General features: G+C 43.4%; 1 protein-coding gene and 1 long non-coding RNA gene across 13 annotated transcripts in view; one reads left to right on the top strand and one right to left on the bottom strand.

Moving 5' to 3' along the window:
• Window positions 1-1,723: 1,723 nt before the first annotated feature.
• LOC116756596 lies at window positions 1,724-10,084 on the bottom strand. 2 transcript variants are annotated; one of them, XR_004350706.1, is made up of 6 exons: window positions 9,723-10,077; window positions 8,638-8,816; window positions 5,733-5,859; window positions 4,539-4,776; window positions 4,310-4,428; window positions 1,724-1,801 (listed from the first exon to the last, which is right to left on the bottom strand). It is a non-coding gene; the product is annotated as an uncharacterized LOC116756596 (long non-coding RNA). The 2 variants fall into 2 exon arrangements; XR_004350705.1 differs by having other exon boundaries at window positions 4,539-5,859; window positions 9,723-10,084.
• Window positions 10,085-10,185: 101 nt separating this feature from the next.
• The window catches only part of EPB41L5 (erythrocyte membrane protein band 4.1 like 5), a 145,001-nt gene continuing 129,486 nt past the window's right edge, over window positions 10,186-25,700 (top strand). For 7 of the 11 annotated variants that reach the window (XM_032637600.1, XM_032637598.1, XM_032637597.1 and 4 more), the window contains exons 1-2: window positions 10,186-10,318; window positions 15,880-16,099. In XM_032637600.1, the coding sequence (XP_032493491.1) occupies window positions 15,887-16,099 (213 nt within the window). In that variant the 5' untranslated portion in view covers window positions 10,186-10,318; window positions 15,880-15,886. Of the gene's footprint in view, window positions 10,319-15,879; window positions 16,100-25,700 lie in introns of those variants that run through there. The other 4 variants (XM_032637605.1, XM_032637604.1, XM_032637599.1 and 1 more) reach the window with 2 other exon arrangements.

Below are 25,700 nucleotides of genomic sequence, written 5' to 3'. Positions count from 1 at the left end.
AGTGCTTCATCACCAGTAAGTTGAAGGGGGCAAAGTCCTGACACTTCGAATACACGTTGAGGGGCAGGATTTAAGAGACTAAAAGTTTACATTAAGCTGTTTTCATTTTCTGTCATTAGCATATTTCTGCTTAGGCAAATAAAAGCTGTCCAGCCCGGTGTTCCTGTAGCATCAGGAAGTTGCAGTTACAATCCATATGGCAATCTTTTCAAATAAGAAAAGCTAGTCTTTATTTTCTACAGTGTAGGCTTAATTTTAGGACAGATAGTTTACTATATACTCATCAATGATATTTTTAAGTAGTAGTTTTAAAAATATTTCTATGTAGAGGCTGTTTTAATTTGGGATTTTTTTTTCTTGTAACAGGTGCTGTATGTAAATATGAAGGGCAAAAAGTCATTTAGTTAAAAGTCTAGTTTATTTCCTAATTAAATTATGATTTTACATATTTGCTGCCATTTCACGTTTGATTGTACTGAACTAAATAGAATTAGCCTCTTAATTTTTTCAATTCTCTTTCCCTGTTTCACAAAAATAGCTCTTTCCATATGGTTTCCCATAGTTAGGAGACAAGCTTAGGGTTCACTTAAAATGTTTAAGCTTGAATTTGGTCAATACTGGATAATTTGAAATCATCACTATGCATCTGTCACTGCAGCTTACCGTGTGCTTGAAAGGCCTTGTGGATTTGTCTTAATTTCAGTGAAAAATTAGAATTCCTGCAATGAGTTTCATGTAAAAAAAAAAACTATGAATACTAACAGCAAACAGGATAAAAATGTTGATTTGCGTTAAAACTGTTTTAACCCTAAGAGCAGTTTATGTTATATGAAATGCTATTATTATACATACTTTGTTGGCCATACTTCATTTTGATTGAGAACCAGTTGTTCAGGTTCAAACGTGAAAAAGCTCTAGCTGTGACTTTAAATTGTCCAACTGCAAAATAAAGATGTGCTTTAGTGATTTAAGTACAGGAGTTTTGAAGATTATTTTATGGGAGTTTTTGTTGTTGGGCTTTTCAAACAGTGGTTCGTTTTTTTCATTAGTGGGTGATTATAAGAGACTAGGAGAATGCTAAATGCAAAATTTATTTCTAGAATTACTCACACAGTGGCTGTGTTTGGGGGTGGGTGGGTCAGTCAGGAACTAAAAGGGATTTAGAAGATTAAAGAATGTCTGATGAGAAGCTCCTCCTTCACTGTGGCCACTGCTGGATTCCTCTTCTCCCAGCCCCAGCCTCTCTACTCTGGTTTTCCTACCCTAAGATCTTGTCAGTCAACGTAAAGGACCTCTCTTCACGTGTCTGAAGCCCACTTGCCTCATACCTTCCCCAAGTGCAGTTAGGTATGCCATCTGTCATCTGTAAGAAAATTTCTTGGAGAAAATAATGTTTAATTTTATATCTAGAAATAAATTAAGGCAAAAGTAAATGCCATGCCTCTAATGTACATGATACTAAAACTTCACAGACAGTATAAGGAAGACTCAGGAGTTGTGAAAGCCTCTTTCCCATGCCCCGCCCCTAAGAATAGTACCCCTCAAACAAATGGCAACCTTAAATTTCGTGTCTTCTAGGGGAAAATGTTGCACAAGCATTTGCGCGTACATATACGTTTTGTTAAGTTCAAAGGGATTGTACAATATATTCTGCAGCTTGGTTTTTCATCTTGGAAGTATCTGCATACCAACACACTCAGATCTACCTCATTCTTTTGACTCACGGCGTTGACGTCTGTCATACGGATGGATATGCCGTAATGTAATTTCTTGATGGACATTCGTTTCCAGTTTATATACTCTAGAAACAAGGCTGCAGTGAGCATCCTAGTGCAAATATTTTCACTAGTCATTGCAAATCTACACATAGGGTCAGTTTCTAGCAGGAGGATTGCTAAGCATTGGGCGCCGGCATTTTTAAATGTGAATAGTTGCTCTCAGAGAAGATTATATCACTTTATGCTTCCACCAAACATAAGAATGTCTGTTTCCCCACATTCTGATTAGGACTGATATCAAACTTCATTTATTTGCTCATCTCATGAGAGAAATATCTTATTTTGACATACATTTTATTCATAAAGAGGTTGGATAGATTTTCATATCTTTATTGATCTCTTGTATTTCTTGTTCCCTAAATTCCATATCGATATCCTTTGCTCACTTTTACATCAGGTTGTTTAATGTTTTACTTATATGAGATGTTGGAAATTAAATTAGTCATTTGACAGTCATACGTGTTGCAAAACCTGTTTCATATGGTGTTCTTTGTCTTTTGACTATTTTTACTTGGGACTGGTGGGTATGACGATATTTTTAATACTTTTATAAAACAAATGTATCAATCTGCACCTTTAAGACTTCTGAATTTGGAGCATACTTGCAAAAGCTTTACTCTAATTCCTATTAACATTCTATCTGTGACTGAAGCTTTCTTAAGCACCATCCAGATAACCTACCAGTATCCTGGCACTCTGCTTTCTGCTCTTGTCCCCTGCTTGCCACCACTGACCGCTCTTAATTATGCCAGAGTTCTGCGAGTTCCACCAAGTGCGTTGTAAGCTTACTAAAACCAGCTGTGTTTATTTGCTAACCTACATATGCAAATTTACTTATCTTCATTATATCATTTAATTATATGTTACACAAGCCAATGAAACGTGCGTGTGAAAAGAAAAAGGGTCACATTTTTCCAAAGGCTTTATACGGGTGTCATTAATACTTTCTCAAAGTCTGAAAAGTGGTATGAACAAGACAATTGTGAGAGACCAACAGAAAAAAATCGATATACTTGGGGTCTGTTTTTTGCAACAGACTAAGGGATTATAATTGGGCTCAAACACAAACGTATTCTTAGAGCCGGGCATGCACATAGACCCGTGCACATGAGCGGCCTTCGAGATTCCCAGAAGTGTGTCAGAGCTTTCCAGAGCCCCTCTGCACATCTGACTCCCCAGCTTTTCATTTTGAGCTCTGAGTTAGGTCAAAGAAAGTAACAGTTCTCTGGGAATGGGCTTTGACGGAGTCCTGACTGTTCTGCCCCCTCAAGTGGCCCTTTGGCTCCTGGTTTCAAGGCTGCAGAGGAACTGGGGAGAGCAAGCTGAGACCCAGGCCCATTAAAATGCCGCAAAACTCATTGCTCTTACCAACATTTAGCTATTTTCCTTGAATAAACACCTCTGGATTGTTGCAAGCCTTTGCTTAATATCCAGAGTTTGAAAAAGTTAATTCTGACCATGTTTTTTGGACTTTTGGTTGCTTTTCTGGATCTTCCAAGGTCCCTACTCTGCCGTTTTCACGGACTGCACTTAACCCCTTTGCCTTCAGACTCCTGGTCTTTCAACACATTCACCCGACTGTGTTCTGATTGACTTCTGGCTGTTGCCAGGAACCAGATCCACCCTCTGAGGATAAAGATTTGCTACCACGGCGAAGATCCAGAAGCCTGTGAAGTAGTTTCCACCTAAACTCACAGCTTCACCTCCCACTGCTTTCCCAGGCATTATCAGCACGAGAAATGAGGTACAAAGCCCCTGAACTGCAACTGCCCACCACTGCATTTGACCCTCACAACTGTGTCTCCATTTTACAGATGAGGAGTTAAAACTCACTTTATTACTTGGAAGTTAAGTAGCTAGTGTGTCTAGGAGGTGTCTGACTCTACAGCCAAAGTTAATATTCTTTGAGAGAAATTATTTTTAAGAGAACAGTACCAACTTATATGTTTGAAAAATCATTGTCATAACTTTGACCTCATATTTCTAAATCAATTTTTGGAAAATAGGCATTTAAAATGTGATGATTCTCTCTTTAAAGGAAATTTGAGGTTTGGTTTACTTTTAACAAAACTAAATTCAAATTTTTTTGTGTTATTTGGTTTATGTAAAATTAAATGAAATTCTCTTATGTATTGAAATAGGTGTAGAATCACAGGTTTTAAGATCTGGAAGAGATCTCAGGAAGCATCTGTTCTAATTAACTCATTTTATTTTTTTTAAAAGATGTATTTATTATTTATCTTTGGCCGTGTTGGGTCTTAGTTGCGGCACGCGGGATCTTTGTTAAGGCATGCGGGACTTTCATTGCGGCACAGGCTTCTCTGTAGTTGTGGTGTGGCAGTTTTTCTCTCTCTAGTTGTGGCACGTGGGCTCTCTAGTTGAGGCGCACGAGCTCAGTAGTTGTGGCGCACAGGCTTAGTTGCCCCGTGGCATGTGGGATCCTAGTTCCCTGACCAGGGAATCAAGCCCGCGTCCCCTGCATTGGAAGGCGGATTCTTTACCACTGGACCACTAGGCAAGTCCCAAATTACCTCATTTTATAGATGAGAAAACTAATGCCAGGAAAGATGGATGCTTGTCAAGTGAATTCATGGCAGGGTAGTCACCACTGGTCTTTCTACTATGTGGTCTCCTGATAGCTTGGCAGGTCCTGGAATCACACAACAGTCACAGGTGCGGGGCAGTCATGTAAGGGCCACGAACAGACTCTGAGGCCCCACCCCAGACTTAACCTTGCAACAAGATCCCCAGGTGACTCACGCGCACTTAACATCTGGGCGCTGAGCCGTGGCTCCTCCCCTCTTCTTAAGTCTCTCAGTCCCTTGTGGTTTCACTGTTGGGCAAACCCAATGGGAGAATGTTTTCACTTCTGCCTCTCTGTTACTCAATGGCAGGAACTTGCCTGGAGCCATCCAGGGTTTCCTGAAATTTTTTTTTCCTAGCAGAATGAAGAACGTGCGTCCGCCACCAGATCAGCAGGGCTTTGTTCCAGACAATTCTGAACAAAATGATACATGAAATATGGATTCGTGGAACATGAATGCTTAGGTCTATTGTCCTGAATCTCCAGAAGTAGGGAAAAGCCTGGCTTTGTGCTCTGGAGAAGGGAGTGACTTGTCTCCAGTTTATCTTGCGTCTCCCTTCTCTGCACACCTCTACCCCAGCCCTCCCCCATTCTTTTAAGGTGTCCTTCAATTAGTCTATGTGGTTAATACTTCAGTGTGAATTAGTTTAAGCTCTTACACGTGCCAGGAATACTTGCATGGAGAGAAAGGGTGAACTTTCATACATGAGATTCTGGCTCAGGAAAGATTTAGCTGGGTAAAGGGAGCCATCCAAGAGTGTACAACCAGGCCCAGGCCACCGCCCTGTTCCAGGAGCCCCCATCTCCCACTGTCAGCGCAGGTATCTTTGTTCCTTGGTCTATAACTTTTATATTTTATGTAGTGTTGTGTGCTTCCAAAAACATTTTCAGTTAACTTATTTTATGTAAGTTTCATAACTACCCTCTTAGGAAGGTGGTATCATCCTCATTTTACAGACTTAAAGTTATTTTGGATTTTTTAGCTTCTGAACTGAAGTCTAGACTGCAGTATGCTAATAAAACTCTGTCTTAGTGGTGCTTCCTGATTTTTTTTTTTTTAATTTATCTTACTTGTGTGCATTCTTGACTAGTCAGTGCTCTCCTGATCCAGTGTCTGGAAAACAAGTTATTCCTGATTCCCGCTCTCTCAAGGGTCTTTTCTTTTTTTTTAAAAATTTTTTTCTTTTTTCTTTGTGTGTGTGTGTGTGTGTGTGTGTGTGGCTTAAAATAACAACAAGTATTTATTATTGCTCACAGTTTCTGTGGGACAGGAGATAGGTGGTTCTGACTCAGCCACAGTTGCATATTGGTGGGGACTTTGTCATATGAAGGCTTAAAGGGCTTGGAGGATCCAGTGCAACATGACTCACCTACACAACTGGCAAGTGGGTGCTGGCTGTTGGTGGGAGGCCTCAGGTCCTCTCCATCCAGGTGGCTACACAGGGCTCCTTGAGTGTCTTCGTGACACGGTGGCTGCTGTCCCCCACAGTGGGCAATCTGAGAGGGCAAGGCAGAAGGGCACTGTCATTTATGATGGAAGTCACACACCATCACTTCTGCAATGTTCTACTAATCAGCAAGGGTCTTCTCAGTGGAAGCTTGTGGAAGGCAGGGCCCCTTCAGCCTCCAGGAGGACTGACTCTCATACTCGAATTCTCTCTGCTTCACTCCACTCAGAATGCCTCAGCATGAATGCCCCACCCGTGTGGACCAGTTCAGACAAGCTGGCTGAGAAAGTAAGGAGCTTGGAAATCAAGGGGAGAGGGTTTTGCAGACTTGGGACCAATGTCCTCAGTTATTTAAAGGGCTGTGGTGTGGGGACTTCCCTGGTGGCACAGTGGTTAAGAATCCGCCTGCCAGTGTAGGGGACACGGGTCTGAGACCTGGTCAGGGAAGATCCCACATGCCACGGAGCAACTAAGCCCGTGCGCCACAACTACTGAGCCTGTGCTCTACAGCCCCTAAGCCACAACTACTGAGCCTGCGTGCCACAGCTACTGAGGCTGCATGCCACAACTACTGAGCCCGCACACCTAGAGCCCGTGCTCCGCAACGAAGATTAGCCCCCGCTTGCCGCAACTAGAGAAAGCCCGCGTACAGCAACCAAGACCCAACACAGCCAAAAAAATTTTTTTAATTAATTAATTAATTAAAAATAAAGGGCTTTGGTGTGAAAGAGGGGCCATGTTTTTTCTTGTGGGCAAAAGTGGATTTACCGTGAAGATAATCAGCTTTAAGCTTTAGAGCTCCTGACTTGTATGGGCCTCTTCCAAGACCCTGTATCTCACTCTACTTTCAATCTTTAAATCTGTCTTATTTCACTTAAGCCTCCCCTCCCCCCACCAATTGTATTAAATGATTTTCAGAACTAATAAAGCCTGGATCTACCCCTTTCTGTGACTCCAGAGAGAGCAAACCAGGACCTAAAATAGGAGTGGAAATCTAGGGTGAGGATGTTAGTTCAATAGAGGAAAATCTTTCCATGGCCAGGACTGTTCCACCAAAAGTGGGTTATTCTAGTAGGCACTTTCGATACCTTACCCACAGCCATTCTTCCTAACAACACCCCCTGTTTCCTGCTAATACAACTTGGATCTGCTCAAGAAGTTAAGGGTGAGCCCTTAATCTCAGAGGGAGCAGGCCCTTCCCCAAACCCCAAGTGTGAATTATAATTGGTCTAAACCAGTTATGGTATTCTCTCTCCCTGTGGCCAGTGTGGGCAGGTAATCCCATTCTCATCAATGAGACTGGGCGTGGTGGGACTTCCTTCCCTGAATTAAAGACAAGGCTTCGCTGGGAATTCCCTGGCGGTCCAGTGGTTAAGACTCGGTACTTTCACTGCCGTGGCATGGGTTTGATCCCTGGTCAGGGAACTAAGATCCCGCAAGCCTCGCAGCACAGCCAAAAAAAAAAAAAAAAAAGCTTCGGGAAGAGAAGATCTTTTCCCCTTTCCCTTTCATTTCTGAAACTCAGATAGGGGAGCTGATGATACTGCAGCCCTCTTGTGGCCAGTAGGCTAGAAGCATAAAAACCAGAGTCAACATACTAAGGATGACAGAACAGAAAGAGTAACAGTTTAGGATCCTATTGGACTGTTGAGTTGAACCAATCTCTAGATTACTTATGTAAGAAAAATAGTCTACTTATTTTTTAAGCTACAGTTAATTGTATTCTCTATTTCTTGCAGCCAAGTGCATTATAACAATTCAGCTGTGTCCAAGGAGAGAGCCTTCTGTCTCTGGTGGAAGGCAGAGGGCTAATTCACCACAAAACAAGAATGTTGCAGAGGGTGTCTATGCCTGGGGGAGAGGATTGGGGGAGAGGATGAATTGTTAGGAGGAATAATCTTTCATGATTAGAGCACAAACAACCTCCTATGGCTTAGGCCCTTAGCTTGCATCCTCCAAGACTTCATATTTCCTTCAGCCTATAACCATATTTCTCAACCTATTTCTCTCACCCCACCCCACCCTTGACCGAGGTAGAAAAAAGGATGGAGCAGAGGACTGTTCCTCTAAACGGGCGTGCTAGGCAACAACTTAGGACAGTGAAGCTGGTTTATAAGCATTGAGAGAAAATGCTTCCATTGTTGGTCAGTAAACAGGAAAAGTACAATACAGCTCTCAGCCCTGATAGACTGGGTGCGTGGCACTCAAGACCAGACAGTTCTCAAACAGGGTAACCTAACCCCAGGGAGACATGAAGGGTTTCCACGGGGTACATGGCCCAGAGAGTTGGTTTTTTGTTTTTGTTTTTTTAACTCTTTACTATGGAAAAAATTCAAACCTGTACATAAAATGGACAGAATAGTTTAATGTACTTTATCACCCACCTTCACCCTGTGGCCCTTTATTGTTCCATCTATACATGAGCCACACTCCCCTACCCCTGTGTCAGCATCATTGTCATCACTGCTTTTTTTTAAATTGGAGTATAGTTGATTTACAGTGTTGTGTTAATTTCTGCTGTACAGCAAAGTGACTTAGTTATATAGATATATTCTTTTTCATATTCTTTTCCATGATGGTTTATCACAGGACGTTGAATATAGTTCCCTGTGCTCTGCAGTAGGACCTTGTTGTTTATCCGTTCTGTATATAATAGTTTGCCTCTACTAATCCCAAATTCCCAGTCCAAGCTTCCCCCTCCCCCCTCCCCCTAGGCAACCACAAGTCTGTGAGTCTGTTTCTGCTTCGTAGATAAGTTCGTTTGTGTCATATTTTAGATTCCACATATAAGTGATTATCATATGGTATCTGTCTCTGTCTGACTTACTTCACGTAGTATGAGAATCTCTAGTTGCATCCATGTTGCTGCAAATGGCGTGATTTCATTCTTTTTTATGGCCCAGTCATTGCTTTTTTATGGAGCTAAAGTTCAGAGATGAGCACGCGCAGTTCCTCTCACCCCTGTACATCCGTGCTGCTCCTCCCACGAGAAAGTGATGAAAGTGTCTATAATTAAGATTGTAGTGATGGTTGCACGACTTTGTAAATGCGCAAAAATCGTTGAAGTGTACACTTTAAATGGGGGAATCACATCTCAATAAAGCTATTTTTAAAAAGTAGAGAAAGAAAACTTCTCTAATACTATTAAAAGAAAAAAAATAGAGGTGGAATCTTGTTTCCGTCCCTTTTGAAAGGGGTCTGGCCTTCTGACTCGCTTTAATCAGTAACCCGCAACAGAAGTGACAGCGTATGACTTCTGGGCGTTGCCCTTACAGGCCTTAGAAGCTTCAGTTCTCACTCTTTGAGGGGCTCCAGCCACTTCAACTGCTCTACTCCAGACGCCCAAGAGAACTCAGCTGCTGCTGCTAAGAGCCACCCCAGCTGAGATGCCACACGGACGAGTGAAGGCCTTTGGGCAACCCCAGCTCCTGTGGCACCGCAGCCCCCAGCCGTGTCTCCCCAGACGATGGAGAGGGCTTGGGGTGGTGCGGGTTCAAAGGGGCAGCGCCAAACCCTAGGAAGGGCCCTTCTGCTTTCAGCCAGCAGGTCCTCCACTGAAGCCCTCGGAGCTTTGCCCAGGGCCCCGAAGCCCCTTCAGCTCGGCCCTGTCCTCTCTGACTTGTCGTCTCGGTCCCCCACGGCCCTTCCCTCTGCCCCCGCCCCCAGGCACCTCGCTCTATCGAGCAGGCCGGGCCCAGCAGGGGCGCGCCTTCACCTCCTTCAGGCCCTTCACTCCAAGGAGACAGACCTTCCTCCTTCCCTACGGGTCTGTGTAAGACCACCAGTCCTCACTCTGTCCCTGTCCCCCTTCTAGCTCTCTCTTTGTCATTTAGCAGGGCCTAACCCTAGTGCCCAACTCTAACCTCGAATACTAATAGGTGGTACTGAATCTTACTAACTGATGTCACTTACTTTCTGTCTCTCCTGTCAGCTCGGAAGGCGCATGAGGTCTCTTCGTGTGTCCTGTTTATCCGTCGTATCTCCGCTGCCCAGTACACACCCTGGCCCATCACGGGCACTGAACTGAATTCTCTGTAAGGAGAAAGATGCAACGTTCTCCGTTAAATAGAAATCTCCTATTTCCCGTCCGCTGCCTTACCGTTCTTCATGCATCTGTTCACCGTCTCTGTCCCCACTAGAATACAGCCGGGCAGTAAATATTTGCCACGTGAATTAACTTGTTGAAGGACTCCCGGGTACCGGGCTCCGGCAGAACCGCTTTAAACCAGCCGCCGGAGCTCCGGCCGGGTCGGCATCGCCGCTTTAACCCGAGCATCTCCCCGCCCCGCAACTTCCGGGGCGGTGTCGTTGCCCATTTAAGAGCGGCGTTCCCCGCCCTCGGGGCGGAGCTTAGGGGCTCTAAGGGGCGGGCCGGCGGCCGGGGTCTGCGGGGATTAGTGCGGTGGGCGCGCCTCTGGCCGCCATTTCTCGGCGTCTCCCCGGAGCCGCCCCCTGGCGCTTCGCGTGGGTCTCTCTCCCCTCTCGTGGCTGCGGGTGGTCGCCGCCAGGTAAGCGCGCCGCCCACTCGGCTCCTCACGCCCTTCTCGCCGGCGCCGGGGCTGCGGCCTCGCCCGGGACCCTCGGGCCGCCCGGCGCGAGGGGCGGGCGGGAGGCGGCCGAGGGGCCGGGCGCGGAGGGAGGGAGGCCGGGCCGGGCCGGGCCGGGTGTCCACCTGCGGGTGGACGTGGCCGCTCGGGGACGCACCGCGGACCGGTCGCGACCGCGCTGGGCTGAGGCGCTCCTGGGGCGGACCGGCAGGTGTGCCGGGGTGGGGGTGGGGGTGGGGAAGGGGGCTCCGGGGACCCCCGCCCCCCACCTCGCGGCCGGCCCGGACGCCGGGCTCCGGGGGGGGTCGGCTTCGGTGGTACCTGCCCTTACGGTTCTGCCGTCAGGGGAACCACACCCGAGTCTTTTAGACCGTTTGGCAGCATTTTAAGTGGATATTACGTGTTTTTTCCAGAATTGGGGGACGGCTTCCCGTCGCTCCGTTGCTGTCCTACTGACACAGTGGATGGTTTCACAGGCGCTGGTTGGCAGGGTTTTCTCGTTCTTTAGAAAACGACCTGTTTGCTCCGTCTGCTGAAGGCCTTCCTTGCAGACGCTCTCTGTGCTGGGATCACTGGGAGGGAGGGTGTCAGTCCCCTGGTGGTGGTGAGTAAGCCTGGCCCTGGTCAAGTAGGGTTTGTGCTGGGCCAGAAAGCCGGTGCGGGAGCCGGCGCGTAGGGAAGCGTCCCGGGAGCGCTCCTTACCGGCTGCAAGCGGGCGCTCTTTCCTTGGTGGGGAGCAGTTGCCGACCTTGGACTGTGGCCATCGCTCACGTAGCAGAGTGTACACGAATCACGGCAGGCTTTTGAGTTTTAGGTGTGTATTAAAAAAACCCAAAACTTCAGTTAGGTGGTAAGCGGACAACTTGAGTTTGCATGTTTCCGGTTGTAAAGGAAGCCCGCGTTAGTTCACAGCTGAGAAGTTAGACGTGATGGATTCAAAACTACTGTGTAAGAAATAGGCAAAACCCTACCACCGCGAAATCCCGTTGTATTATTTCGGACAAGCTCTTTACACAGCGCCTGATGCGCGTATTGCCGTGCTGGCTGGGCCGCCGTGGGGAGCGAGTCGGACTGGGTCCCTGTCCTTGTGTGTGGCTTAGTGGGGGAAACACCTAGTAAAATGGACAGACGGCGTGGCATTTAATTGCAAGTCCCTCGAGTGTTATAAAGAGCGGACTAGGGCTGCTGCAAGGAGACCCAACTCAGGCGGCACGGGATGCTTTTCTGAGGAAGAGACACTTCCAAGCAGCCGTCTGAAGGTGGCTGTGCGAAGTAGGAGAGGGTCGGGGAGCTGGCGTGGAGAGGGTACCCAGAAAGCCGGAACAGCTGGGGGAAAGGCTGCACTTGCTGGCTCTCGGGCTGAGTGGAAGCCTGACCCGAGCGGGGTGAGCGCGGGGGTGGGCGCCCGAGGGTCCCGGCGGCGGGGAGCGAGGCCGGTAACGCTGGGTCCTTCACAGGGGTTGGCGGGGTGGCCGCTCAGAATCCGCTCTTGCGGCTCGAAGGAGGGGGCTGGGGAGGGTGGACGTGGGAGAACGGGTCGGCAATACATTTATTAAACTTCGGACGTGTTCGTATGTTGGTATTATGCAAGAACTGAGAACCTCCACGGGACCCTCTCCAGAGATAACCTTGCTTAAGTGTACATGTCCTTCTCGTGCTTTTGTGTGTGGACAAGGTGTAAGAATATGTATATGTGTGCACCCCACCCCAGTGTGGAGTAAACTGTGCTCCTTTTTCTGATTTCATTTTTCACTTGTAGATTTTGTCAGTGTCTTTGTCAACTGTACTTTAAAAACAACTGTCATATGCCATTGTATGAACCATCATTTAACTACTTGCATGTTGATAGAGGTATTTAAAACTGTCTTAATCATGCCCTGAAAATTCTTGTTTCTGTAACTTGGAGCACATATGGGACATTCCTTTAGGCTGTGCTGCTAGACATAGGACTGCTGGGTGAAAGGGTGTGCCCATGAACACTTCTCATGTGCTGACTCCTTCCTCCAGGGGGTGTGGTGTGAGAGTGGTGGTTGTTCACATACCCTTTGCAGCACTGGGTATCTAGGGTCTTTTAAATGATAGACAGTATCCTAGTTTTTTAATTTGGATTTGCTTGGTTACTGGTGAGGTTGAACATCTTTGTGATGAATAATTTTTTTTTTTTTCCTTGCGGTACGCGGGCCTCTCACTGTTGTGGCCTCTCCCGTTGCGGAGCACAGGCTCCGGACGCGCAGGCTCAGCAGCCATGGCTCACGGGCCCAGCCGCTCCGCGGCATGTGGGATCTTCCCGGACCGGGGCACGAACCCGTGTCCCCTGCCTTGGCAGGCGGACTCTCAACCACTGCGCCACCAGGGAAGCCCTGTAATGAATATTTTTATTGCATGTCATCTTTGAGACCTTGTTTCTTCATATCTTGTCTATTCTTTCTGTTCTGGGTTGTTTATCTTCACAATTTGTGATAGTTCTTTATTAAACTGCCTATTAATCCTTCAAGAATTTTTTTGCGGAATTTCACCCTAATATTTGTTGTTTTCTAGTACTCATTTCTTTTACTTCTTTAGTCCATCTGAAATTTGTTTTCATGTAAGTGCTTTCATATTCTTTTATAAAAGAACCTGTTATTTGTGGCATGGAGTTTCATAGTTCAAAGTACAGAGTTATTAAAATTATAAATAAGAAAGAAGTTGTGTTTTTCCTTAGCAGGTTAATTCTGCTTGTATGGTGAGTCTATTTTTTTTAATTAATTAATTTTTGGCTACATTGGGTCTTTGTTGCTGCGCGCAGGCTTTCTCTGGTTGCGGTGAGCGGGGCTACTCCTACTTGCGGTGCGCGGGCTTCTCATTGTGGTGGCTTCTTTTGTTGTGGAGCACGGGCTCGAGGCGCGCAGGCTTCAGTAGTTGTGGCACATGGGCTCAGTAGTTGTGGCTCGTGGGCTCTAGAGAGCAGGCTCAGTAGTTGTGGCGCACGGGCTTAGTTGCTCCCCAGGGCTCAAACCCGTGTCCCCTGAGTTGGCAGGCGGATTCTTAACCACTGCGCCACCAGGGAAGTCCAGTGAGTCTATTTTTAAGGTGTAGGGTGTGGTGAAAGAAAACTTGTTTTATAATTCATGTACTTCCTAGGAACCATAAAGTTGTATTTCCTTTGAATTTTTTTTTCCTTAGAGAAAACTTTTTTGTTATGGAAAAATTCAGCGTATACAGAAGTAGTCAGAAGAATATAATTAGCCTTCATGTACCCATCAGCCTCAACAGTTGTTGGCCAGTTAGTTATCTGGCCAATTTGTGTCCTCTCTCTTCCCACTTAACTGCCTTCCTTGTATTATTTTGAGGCAAATACTAGACATCACATCATTCTTCTATAAATTTTTCAGGATGTATTCTTAAAAGATAAAGACTTTCTTTTTAAAACGTATCTTTAAAACCACTGTTTTATCCAAAAGAAAGTTGGCAGTACTTCCTTGATTATCATAAACAATCCAGTTAGTGTTCAGATGTGTGTGTGTATAGTTGTGTCCTTAGGAAGTTCCGATGACAGCTGTCATGGTTTTGCCAGTTTATCTGATTACATAGGAGTATGTGTACTTGTAAAATGAGGCTGTAATTCTCAATTGATAGCTACTGAATTTTTAAAAAATATGTTATTTATTTTAACACTTCAGCTTTTATTTTTATCATGTTTACAAATGCATCTATCTAGTTTACAGCATCAGCTGGTTATGCTAGACTTCTTATAAATTACATGTATAATAACAAATGCGTGACTTGAGAAAATATTTTAGTTTGAAATAATTTTAGATTTATGCTGAAGTTACACTAGTACAGAGTTCCCATATACTTTTCACCTAGCTTCCCTCAATGATAACATCTGACAACCTAAAAGAATTTTTAGTTGAATTAGGATCTAAAAGTAGGCCCACACATGGTGATTTTTTGATATGTTTCAAGTCTCTTTGAATCTGCAATTTCCTTTGCCACTCTTTTTTTTTAACCCCTTTGCAATTTATTTCTTGAATATGCTGAATTAAGTTTTAAGAAACAAATTCATCGTGTGTGATTTATGTTTGTATCTTCATTCAGCATCTTTTTAGCTGTGATCTTTGATAATTTCTTTCTTATCTGTATAATGTGAGTTTTGCATGAATAAGTCCTATGATGTAGTAGAAAGACCGAGATTTGGAGTCAGAAAATCAGAGTTTGAGCCCCTGTCTTCAGTATTTACTAAATAATGGACTTGGTCAGTGGTTTAATTTCTGTGACCCTTAGTTTGCTTATCAAAATAAGACAGTATTATTTGGGGAGTTTTTCTGAGTACCCAGTAAGATTATTTACTGAACGTTTGTTGTACCTGATGATGAAATGTGCTGGGTGGCTACCTGTTCAAAGTAGGAATTGTGTCCTCAAGGAGCTTACAGTAGGGACCTCCCTGGTGGTCCAGTGAATAAGGCCCCACGCTCCCAACGCAGGGGGCTTGGGTTTGATCCCTGGTTGGGGAACTGGATCCCCGTGTGCATGCTGCAGCTAAGACCCAGCACAGCTAAGTAAATAAATAAATAATAAAAATAAATAAATGAATAAGTAAATTTTTAAAAAATTTTTAAAAAAGGAGCTTACAATAAAGGAGATGGACATGTAAATGAATAATTAAAATCTGATTATTGAGGCAGAAAAACATTTTCAAGGTTCAGTGAAAGTGTGATGATGGGAGTGACTGACTCTTTAGATGTCAGAATATTCCTCAGGGGAGGGTTAGGGGGAGTTAAGTTAACAGGAGTTAGGAGGGGTTCTCTGACATAGGGCGTCAGAAGTCTGCGGTGACAAGTGCGACCTTTGACAGGCCGCTGAAATGAGACTGGCCAGCAAGGTGCAAAGGGAGCAATGCCCGAAAAGAAACCTGGGGAGAAGGAGACTGGGGCCACACGTTACGTATGAGGGCTTTGTAAACTGAAAAGCTATCTGAAATTTTATAGTAATTTATAAATTACTGTTAAATTCATAGAAATTTCATAGTAAAAATACAAAAATAATCATCTATTTCAAATATAATTCAAATATAAGTTTTTATCAAATATTTTATTACAGATTTTAAATTGCTACTTAATAATAGCTAATCTGGTCAGAGAAGAAATGGAACTTCTTAGGATGGTTGTTATTATCAAAGGGCACCTTAGTGTATGGCATCGTCTCCTAATGTTTGTAGGGGTATTTGGCTGTTGTACATATAAATTACTGGCCCAGAAGACCTGTTGAACTTCATAAATGTTTGCCCTTCTCTTACCAGATTAGCTCCTTACAAAAAAGTCCAGAAAGTTTAGAAGTGCTGTGAGCCGTAGCCCTGTTTTAGGTTAAGGTCTTTAAGAACTCAACTGAAGTAGCCAGTATTAATAATAGTTTTTTCAAATTTACTTGACCAGATGCTCTTTTAATAACGCATCTCCTAGTGTCCACAGAACTTTACTAAATTACACCGTTTGTCTGACAGCCAATTGCGGGAGACCCCTGACATCTTTTCCTGTCTTTTGCAGTGACAAAATGCTGAGCTTCTTCCGCAGAACGCTCGGCCGCCGGTCGATGCGCAGACAGGCCGAGAGGGACCGGCTCCGCGAGGCCCAGCGTGCAGCCACGCACATCCCTGCGGCCGGGGACGCGAGGGCCGTCATCACCTGCCGAGTGTCCCTCCTGGACGGGACCGACGTCAGTGTGGACTTGCCGGTACAGTTTGCTGACTTGCACGTTCGTGCTGAGGTCATATGCTTCTCTGGAGCTGCGGGGAGGGGCGGGGGATCAGGTCACTTGGGCAGGTGGGATCCACACCTGCCGCACAGGTGCATGGATCAGGTGGCCTTCGATAGCTGGAGCGCTGGGACTTCTCTGGAATTAGTGGCATTTAACTGGAACTTTCAGATGTTAGGGCAGTTGCTGGTGTGAGTCGTCTGTGTGTGTGTTTGTGTGTTCTCCGTGGCGGCAGTATGCCGTGTACTTCCCGGGGCTTTCTCACAATCCTTGTTGAGCAGTTATTAAAGCAGTGAGAATCTTTGGGGGCGATAATGATACTTACGTGGATACTGTAAGACGTTTAGTTCTCTGTATTTTTTTGTAGTTTTCAAAACACTCCACTTTCCTCAAAACAAATACTTCTTGCCCACTTCGGTGTGCTTGTAGACGTTTTAATGGAATGAAGTGAGGAAAAGGACTTTGTTCATACCCCTCAGCTCTGGCTGCCCATCTCTTTGTTCCCAAAGTAGTTTGCAGGGTAGGTTTTCCATACACTGTAATCTTTATTTCAAGATTGGATGTTGTAATTATATTCACATTTTGGGGAGATTTTTTTTGCAGTTATGAATAATCACAACTCGCAGTGTGAAACAATCCAATATATCTGAAAGGAGTTAACTTATTCCTTGCAGGTCTCTTTTTTGGAGGGGAGGGAAGGTAGCTCTATGGGGGCTGTGGAGCTTCTTTCTGAGCTGTTTGCTGATACCAAATCTCTTTCTCATGTCTTTGCCCTGTATTAAAAGGTTTACGTGACTAAGCTGTAAAATGTGCAATTTGAGGTGTCATTGAATGTTCCACAGTGTCTTCCCTCCCTACAGACTCTTTTTAGTGCACACTCATTCACCCAAAATGCAATTAAAGAACCCATAGCGCGAAGCGGTAGCCTGGGTGCTGCAGTGGTGCATGGTCGGACGAGCCGTGGACGGCCTTAGACTCGCAGAGAGATGAAGGGACTGGGTAGTTCGTTTAAACGAATATTCTGATTAACTGAATAGTTTAAAATGCACTAGGTATGTACATTTTACGTTTTTAAAATAATGGAATATGATAAAATGAAGACACAGGATATCTTGAAGTGTTTTGAAGTCATCTTTTTGAGTATTTATTATATTTGTACATTAGACTGGGCATATTCAGGGTTTTTGATTTTGAAAGACTTTAATGCATTTAAATTTTCTTCCTGTAAGGGCTTCTTGAGGGTTTGATGTTTCAATATGTGCTCCTTTGTGAGGGTAGTTTTCATATTCATTTATTTGATAAGTATCTCAAGAGTTCTGTGTACTGTTCCACTGAAATATGCTTAGGTATGTGGTGAAAAGCTTGAGATTGCTGTGTAGGAGAGTAGAAGGAAGTTTCTTATTACCTAATGTTGGAAGTATGAAGTCTCGAGGGTGTTGATGGAGAAGCTGACACCAGGAAAGTAGAATAAATGGCTAGTGACTGGTTTAGAATGCTTCCCCTTGCTTGGTGTGCTCAGTGAGGGCATGTGTGATACTCCATCAGGCCAGAAACGTTAGCCCGCCTTGCACGCACACGGCTACAGTGGAAAAGCCAGGAGTTTTACATTTGTCTCTGTGCAGCCAGAGCAGTCGCCTTTTCAGCTCCGCAGGGGAAATCCTCAAGTTAATAAGCTAACTCTGGATGCTTGCGTGGATATAAAATGGGCATTGCCCTCCCAGCTAAACTGCCTTACTAAAGAAAATGGCCAGAAGAATAGTAATTTCTGGGAAGAAAAGTTTTTCTCTCTTTCTTTAATTTTTTAATACAAACTTATTTATTTATCTTTGGCTGCATTGGGTCTTTGTTGCCGCACATGGGCTTTCTCTAGTTGCAGCAAGCGAGGGCTACTCTTTGTTGCAGTGCACGGGCTTCTCATTGTGGTGGCTTCTCTTGTTGCAGAGCACGGGCTCTAGGCACATGGGCTTAGTAGTTGTGGCTCACGGGCTCTAAAGCACAGGCTCAGTAGTTGTGGTGCACGGCCTTAGTTGCTCCGCGGCATGTGGGATCTTCCCGGACCAGGGCTCGAACCCGTGTCCGCTGCACTGGCAGGCAGATTCTTAACCACCGCGCCACCAGGGAAGTACAGGTTTTCCCTTTTTTTTTTTTTTTTTTTGCGGTACGAGGGCCTCTCACTGTTGTGGCCTATCCTGTTGCAGAGCACAGGCTCCGGACGCACAGGCTCAGCGGCTATGGCTCACGGGCCCAGCCGCTCTGCGGCATCTGGGATCTTCCTGGACCGGGGCACGAACCCGTGTCCCCTGCATCGGCAGGCGGGCTCTCAGCCACTGCGCCACCAGGGAAGCCCCAGGTTTTCCCTTTTTTTGATTTAGCTTCTCAGCCAGTCTAGTATGACTCTGAAAGAAGATTTAGAGTTGACGTTAGAAATTGAATGAAGCACATACTTATTTCCCGTTGGGCTTAGCGTCAGTATTGATCGTGGCAAGCAGCCTGGAACTCAGATGATGGTCCAGGCAGTATGCAAGGGATTATCTGTAGTTAAGTAGAGAAATCTAGATCTATATACTTCAAATTAATATACACTTAGTAGTAATGGTCATTTTCTTTCTTCCGTTCTCCTTTCCTCTCAAGATTGGGGAGGGGGAATTTAAATACCTTCTACTTCCTTTTTTTTAAGGAATTAACGTAGTGAGAGTGCCTTTCAGTAAAGGATAAAAGCAAGGCATCAGGTAGAAATTTCTAATTATCTGGTTTTTAAACTTTCTCTTTGGAAATGCCATAGTAACTCCTTCGATTTATGAGCTTAGTATTGTTTAGTAAATAGCCTGTCTTGTAAAACTCTGTGTCTCCTAAGTTTTAAATTAATGGGAAATATTTGATTAACCATTAGATAATAATTTTTATATATCTACTTTGCTGATACAGATGCTGAAATCTTTAAATTATGTAGACCATTGTATCTTAAAATAACTGAAAAAACATCCTGTGTTCACGAATTGTAAGACTTAACATTGTTGAGATGGCAGTATACCCAAAACTGATTTACAGATTCAACATAATCCCCACCAGAATGTCAGCTGATTTATTTGTGGAAATTGACAAGCTGATTTTCAAATTCATATGGAATTGCAAGGGACCCAGAATAACCAAAACAATATTTGAAAAAGAACAAAGTCGTAGGACTCACATTTCCCAGTTTTAAGACTTAACTGTAAAGCAGTAGTAATCTAGATGGTGTGCTTTGCTGGCGCAAGGACCAATGGAACAGAATAGAGAACCCAGAAATAAACCCACACATCTACGGTCAGTTGATTTTTGACAGGGTGCCAGAGCCATTCGATGAGGGAAAGAATGGTCTTTTCAACAAGTGGTGCTAGAACTGAGTAGCCACATGCAAAAGAATGAAGTTGGACCTTTAACTCCTAAATATACAAAAATTAACTCAAAATGGATCAAAGTCCTAAACATAAGACTATAATACTCTTAGAAGAAAATGCAGGGGTAAATCTTCATGACCTTGGATTTGATACCAGTTTCTTGGATATGACACCAAAAACATGAACAACAAAAGAATAAATAAATTGGACTTAATCAAAATTATAACCTTTGTGCCTCAAAGGACACCATCAAGAGAGTGAAAACACTCTCACAGAATGAGAGGAAGTATTTGAAAATTATATATCTGATAAGTAACTAGAACATGTGAAAAATTGTTAGAACCCAATTAAAAAGACAAATAACCCAATTTAAAAATGGGCAAAGGGGCTTCCCTGGTGGCGCAGTGGTTGAGTCCGCCTGCCGATGCAGGGGACACGGGTTCGTGCCCCGGTCCAGGAAGATGCAGCGGAGTGGCTGGGCCCATGAGCCATGGCCGCTGAGCCTGCGCGTCCGGAGTTGGTGCTCCGCAACGGGAGAGGCCACAACAGTGAGAGGCCCGCGTACTGCAAAAAAAAAAAAAATGGGCAAAGGATCTGAATAGACATTCCTCCAAATAGGATATGCAAATGACCAAGAAGCAGATGAAATGCTTGACATCATTAGTTGTCAGAGAAATGCAAATAAAAAACATGAGATACTACTTCACACCAACTAGGAAGGCTAAAATAAAAATGCCAGGTAATACCAAGTGTCGGTGAGCATGTGGAGAAATCTGAACTCTTACACGTTTTAGCAGGAGTGTTAAGGTGGTCCAGAGCTGCTGCTCTGGAGAGCAGTCTGGCATTTCCTCAAATGATTGAACATAGTTACCATGTGATCTGGCAGTTCCACTTCTAGGTGTATGCTGAAGAGAATTGGAAACACGTTTACACAAAAACTTGTACACAGGTGTCCATAGCAGCGTCATTCTGAATAGCCAGAAGGTAGAAGCAGCCCAGACAGGTAAGTGTCAGCAGATGAATGGATAAGCAAAATGTGTGTTATATCTGTATAATGGAATACTATCAGTACTTGACCGTAAAGGAAATGGTACTGATACATGCTACATGGATGAACTTTGAAAACATTATGCTAGGTGAAAGAAGCCAGTCACAAAAGACCATATATTATGTGATTCCGTTCGCATGAAAGTCCAGAATACAGAAATCCGAAGGGGAAAAAAAAAGGACATTGGGGGTTGCTTAGGGCAGATGGGTGGGGACCGAGGGGATGGTGTGAAGGGTGGTTGGGGCCAGTAGCTGAAGGATGTGAGGTTTCTTTTTTAGGCGATGAAGATTTTCTAAAATTAATTGTGGGGATGGTTGTATATATCTGTGAATACACCTTTGAATTATATAATTTTAATGGGTGAGTGGTGTGGTGTGTGATTTATATCTCAGAGCTATTTAAGAATGCATGGATTTTTGTATACTTGTGTTTTATTCCACTTAAAGTTTTTTTAGTCGTTAAGAAACATGATAAAAATGACATATAGCTTTGATTTAAAGGTGATATGCTTGATTCATTACAGGGGAAAAAGTAAGAGACTACAGTAATAAAGGCACAAGATGATGGGGCTGCACGATAATTGTGGCTGTGAGTTTGCAGTGGAAGAAATGCTTTGTACATGGATATGGGAGTGGAGAATGTAGATTAGAAATGAGTAAAATATAATTCTCGCTCTGGTGTAGAGGGTAATGTTGATTGTGTGGAAGGTCAGGAGAGGGTAGTCGGCTGTCATGCGGAGAAGGGGTAAAGGGATGAGGTGGGGAAAAGAGCTTCAGTGGGATGTGTTTGGGAGCCATATTTCAGAAGGTTTAAAGGAATTATTAGGGACAATCTTATATTTTTTGGGTCTCTTATAGTCCCTTGTACCCAGTGGGTGCTTAATAAATATTGTTTAGTTGTCTGAGGGAGTGCATGAAGGGAAAACGGGGGATTGACACGCGAGATTTGGCAAGGAAGAAAGAAAATAGCACGGCAGCTAGAGCATGGCTGGATAGGGGAGATCTGAGTTTGTCGAAATGGTTTTACATACACAGGCAGAAATGATAGGAACGTTCTAGGAGGAATACCATCTTATGCTGAGAAAGATAGAAGACTAATGGGAAGATGCTCTCTTGATGGTCTTAATTTTCCGCAAAAGAGGTTATGAAGTGAGGACTGTGTCTGAATGAGGTGGTGACCTAGAGGAATTTGTTAGGAAAGAAAAGAATATAAATAGCAAGTACTAGTCTAGATTTAACTGAAAAATGAAACTGTAGTTTGCCAGAGCTGTGTGGATCTTTGTTTCATTTTTTGTTTTCTGCTTGGTTCGTATTCAGTAGCTGCAAGATGAGAGGGTGTATGAAAATGAATAGGATGTTGACCCTTGGATGAGGGATTTCACATCCCTATTCTACACACTGTGGCCACACTGGACCTTGTTACTCTTTGCCCAGACATGGTAGACTATTTTACAACTCTGTGCCTATGCATAGGGTTTATACTAACTGGAATTATAGGTATAAAGTAGCACAGGAAGGAGGATTCAGGGTCTGGCTTTTTGGAAGGTAACATAGATGTACTCATTCTTGAAGTCAGAGTTCATTGGAGACCTAAAGGACGTTCTGAGCAGAAAGGACTGCATTCTGCTAAGGCTCAGAGGTATGACTTACTAGGGAAATTGTAAGCAGGTGAAAATGCTGGAGTGACAGGAGATAAGGCTGTAAGAGTGAGCAAGGAACAGTAGGAAAGACTGTTTATGCCCTGGAATTCGCACTTTAATCTGTAGAGGAAGAGGAATAATTTTTTAAGGATGAGAGTGACATTCTGTTTTGCAGTTTTAGGAATAATCACATTGGCAGCTTCTGCCACTTTGTCTTCTAACTCTTTCCTGCCTCGAGTCTGTCTGTGTCCTCAACCCCACCATAGACTGTCAAGACTTCATATCTTTCTTCATTTTGTTTTTACCTAAGGTGGCAGAGTTGTATCAGCCCTTCCAGGCCCAATTTCAGATATAAATTCCTCTGAAGCCTTTACTAGTTTTAAGCAGACTTAACTCACCCTCATTTCCTTAGCATTTTGTCAATACTGCAAGGATAGCACTCATATTTATTGTGTTTAAACTAGTTATGTATGATTTTATTCTTAGTAAGAACCTTGTGATTGCTTGAGGACAAGAAGTATGCACATATTCATCTGTGTACCTCTAGCAGCTAATGCGTAACAGGTGTCTGTCCAGTAATTGTTGAATAGAATTGAATGGTATATTATGTCAAAAATGTTATTTCCTGTGAATTATTAAGTACGTAATGAAATGAAAAATCCTTAAGAGAGTATGGAATGGGAATAAAACAAAAACACTAATTCAAAAAGACACATGCACCCCAGTGTTCATAGCAGCACATGGAAGCAACCCAAGTGTCCATCAACAGATGAATGGATAAAGAGGTTGTGGTACATATATACAATGGAATACCACTCAGCCCTAAAGAGGATGAAATTTTGCCTTTTGCAACAACACAGATGGACTTGAAGGGTGTTATGCTAAGGGAAATAAGTCAGAAACAGACAAATACTGTATGATAATCACTTATATGTGGAATCTAAAAAATAAAACAAATTAGTGAATACAACAAAAAAGAAGCAGACTCACAGATAATAAAGAACAAACTAGTGGTTACCAGTGGGGAGAGGGAAAAAGAGAGGGGCAAGTTAGGGGGAGGGGATTAAGAGGTACAAGTGACTGTATAAAATGAATAAGCTACAAGGATATATTGTACAGCACAGGGAATACAGCCAACATTTTATAATAAGTATAGAGTATAACCTTTAAAAATTGTGAATCACTATATTGTATACCTGTAACATATAATATTGTACATCAACTATACTTCAATAAAAAATTTTTTTAGAGACAATATGTTTTTTAAATTAATTTATTTTTGGCTGCATCAGGTCTTCAATGCTGCGTGTGGGCTTCTCATTGCGGTGGCTTCTCTTGTAGCGAAGCATGGGTTCTAGGCACGCGGGCTTCAGTAGTTGTGGCGTGTGGGCTCAGTAGTTGTGGCTCGCAGGCTCTAGGGTGCAGGCTCAGTAGTTGTGGCACACGGGCTTAGTTGCTCTACGGCATGTGGGCTCTTCCGGGATCAGGGGTTGAACCCATGTCCCCTGCATTGGCAGGTGGATTCTTAACCACTGCATCACCAGGGAAGTCCATAGAGACAGTATTAAAAACAAGAAAAAAGAAACGTAATGGGATAGAGCCAACTGATTTAGGAACCATTTCCAGGGTTGACAGTAACAGATTGGTATTTTTTAAAATTATGATTGAGTCAGGTGTTCACCCACCCAGAATAATATTATCAAGACCACATTTTGCGGTTCGTCAGTGATGCATTTTATTTCTGGGTTAGAATCTGAAATTTTTATGAGATCAACATTACTGCAGTTAACTTATTTACTTCTTGTCTGAGACTTATTTTCATGAAACAGTATAGTTCTTTTTCATGCTGACTGGACTCCAGATGAAAGTTTTTAAAATATTCATGCTATCCCTGAATTTCAAATAAAGATGTTTTGGGAGATTCTCATTTTGAGATGTCAGATTTCTGTTAGATTGAGCATTATTAACATCAGGAACCTGCAAATACCTTGTGCTCACTATCGGTTGGCCTATAATTAGCCTCTATTAAGGAGTCAATACATACCCTTGAAAAGACTTTTATTCTGAGAAGGCAGCTACCCAGCTGGCAGAAGCCCATTCTCTCTTTTCTCAAAACACAGCTCCCATGTTTCAAGAAGCTGGCAGATGATGCTTTGGCAGAATAAAGATGAGGATGAGAGCATGTGGGATCTTCTCAGGCCAGGGATCAAACCCGAGTCCCCTGCATTGGCAGGCAGATTCTCAAGCACTGTACCACCAGGGAAGCGCTTTTTTTTTGATGTGGACCTTTTTTTTTTTTTTTTTTTTTTAGGTCTTTATTGAATTTGTTACGAATTGCCTCGGCCCTGAGGCATGTAGGATCTTAGCTCCCTGACTAGGGATCAAACCTGCACCCCCTGCATTGGAAGGCAAAGTCTTATCCACTGGATCGCCAGGGAAGTCCCTTAAAATTTCTTTACCTAAATTCCCTACCCCTCTTCCATCAAACTCTCAGGGAGTGATACATTATAATGAAAGGAATGTATCTAGTATTCCTTTCCCTTTCCCTTTGGAATGGGAGTGAATCACAGACCTGAAAAGTTGTTTGTTGAATGGGAAGTGATTGACTATGGTTTTCTGATTCTTGGGCCTCTCCTCTAGGACTCATCTACACCCCCAGTAATTTCTCAGAGCTAAATGGAGCTGATACAGACTAACGTTGAGCTCTTTCTGTTGTTACACAAAATCCAGAGAAGCTTATTCATCCTAATGAATGTAGCAAAATAAGGAGACAAATTTAAAATAAAGGACAAATTAGTGAGTGGGAAGATCATATTTAGGAACTCTTTTCATAGGAGGAAAGAAAGTACAAAATAGGAAGCATAAGAGAAAAGTTAAGAAATGGAAGTTAAGTCTCTATTCTCCTAAGATTAGGAGCAAGACAAGGATGCCTGCTTTCAGCACTTTTATTCAACATAGTATTGGAAGTTCTAGCCAGAGCAGTTAGGCAGAAAAAAGAAATGATAGGCATCCAAATTCTAAGGGAAGAAGTAAAATTACTTCTGTTCAAGATGACTTGATCTTACAAGTAGGAAACCGTAAAGATTCCACAGTAAAACTATTAGAGCTAATAAAAGAATTCAGAAACATTGCAGGATACAAGATCAACCAACAAGAATCAAGTGCATATCTATACACTAGTAGTGAGCAATCCAAAAATGAAATTAAGACAATAATTCCTTTACTATAGCATCAAGGAGAATAAAATACTTAGGAATAAGTTTAACCAAGGAGGCAAAAAACATGTACACTGAAAACTACAAAACGTTACTGAAATGAAAGAATATCTAAAGAAAAGATAGCCCATGTTCATGGTTTGAAAGATTAATATTGTTAAGAGGACAGTACTACCCAAAGTGATCTGTAGATTCAGTGTACTCCATATCAAAATTCCAAGAACATTTTTTGCACACATAGCATAGGACAGACCATCCTAAAATTCATATGGAATCTCATGGGACTCCAAATAGAACAGTCTTGAAAAAGAAGGAAAAGGTTGAGTTTGCATGT

The sequence above is a fragment of the Phocoena sinus genome, chromosome 7 (assembly GCF_008692025.1).
Source record: "Phocoena sinus isolate mPhoSin1 chromosome 7, mPhoSin1.pri, whole genome shotgun sequence".
Taxonomy (NCBI): Eukaryota; Metazoa; Chordata; class Mammalia; order Artiodactyla; family Phocoenidae; genus Phocoena; species Phocoena sinus.
This window is presented reverse-complemented; position numbering and strand designations above follow the sequence as displayed.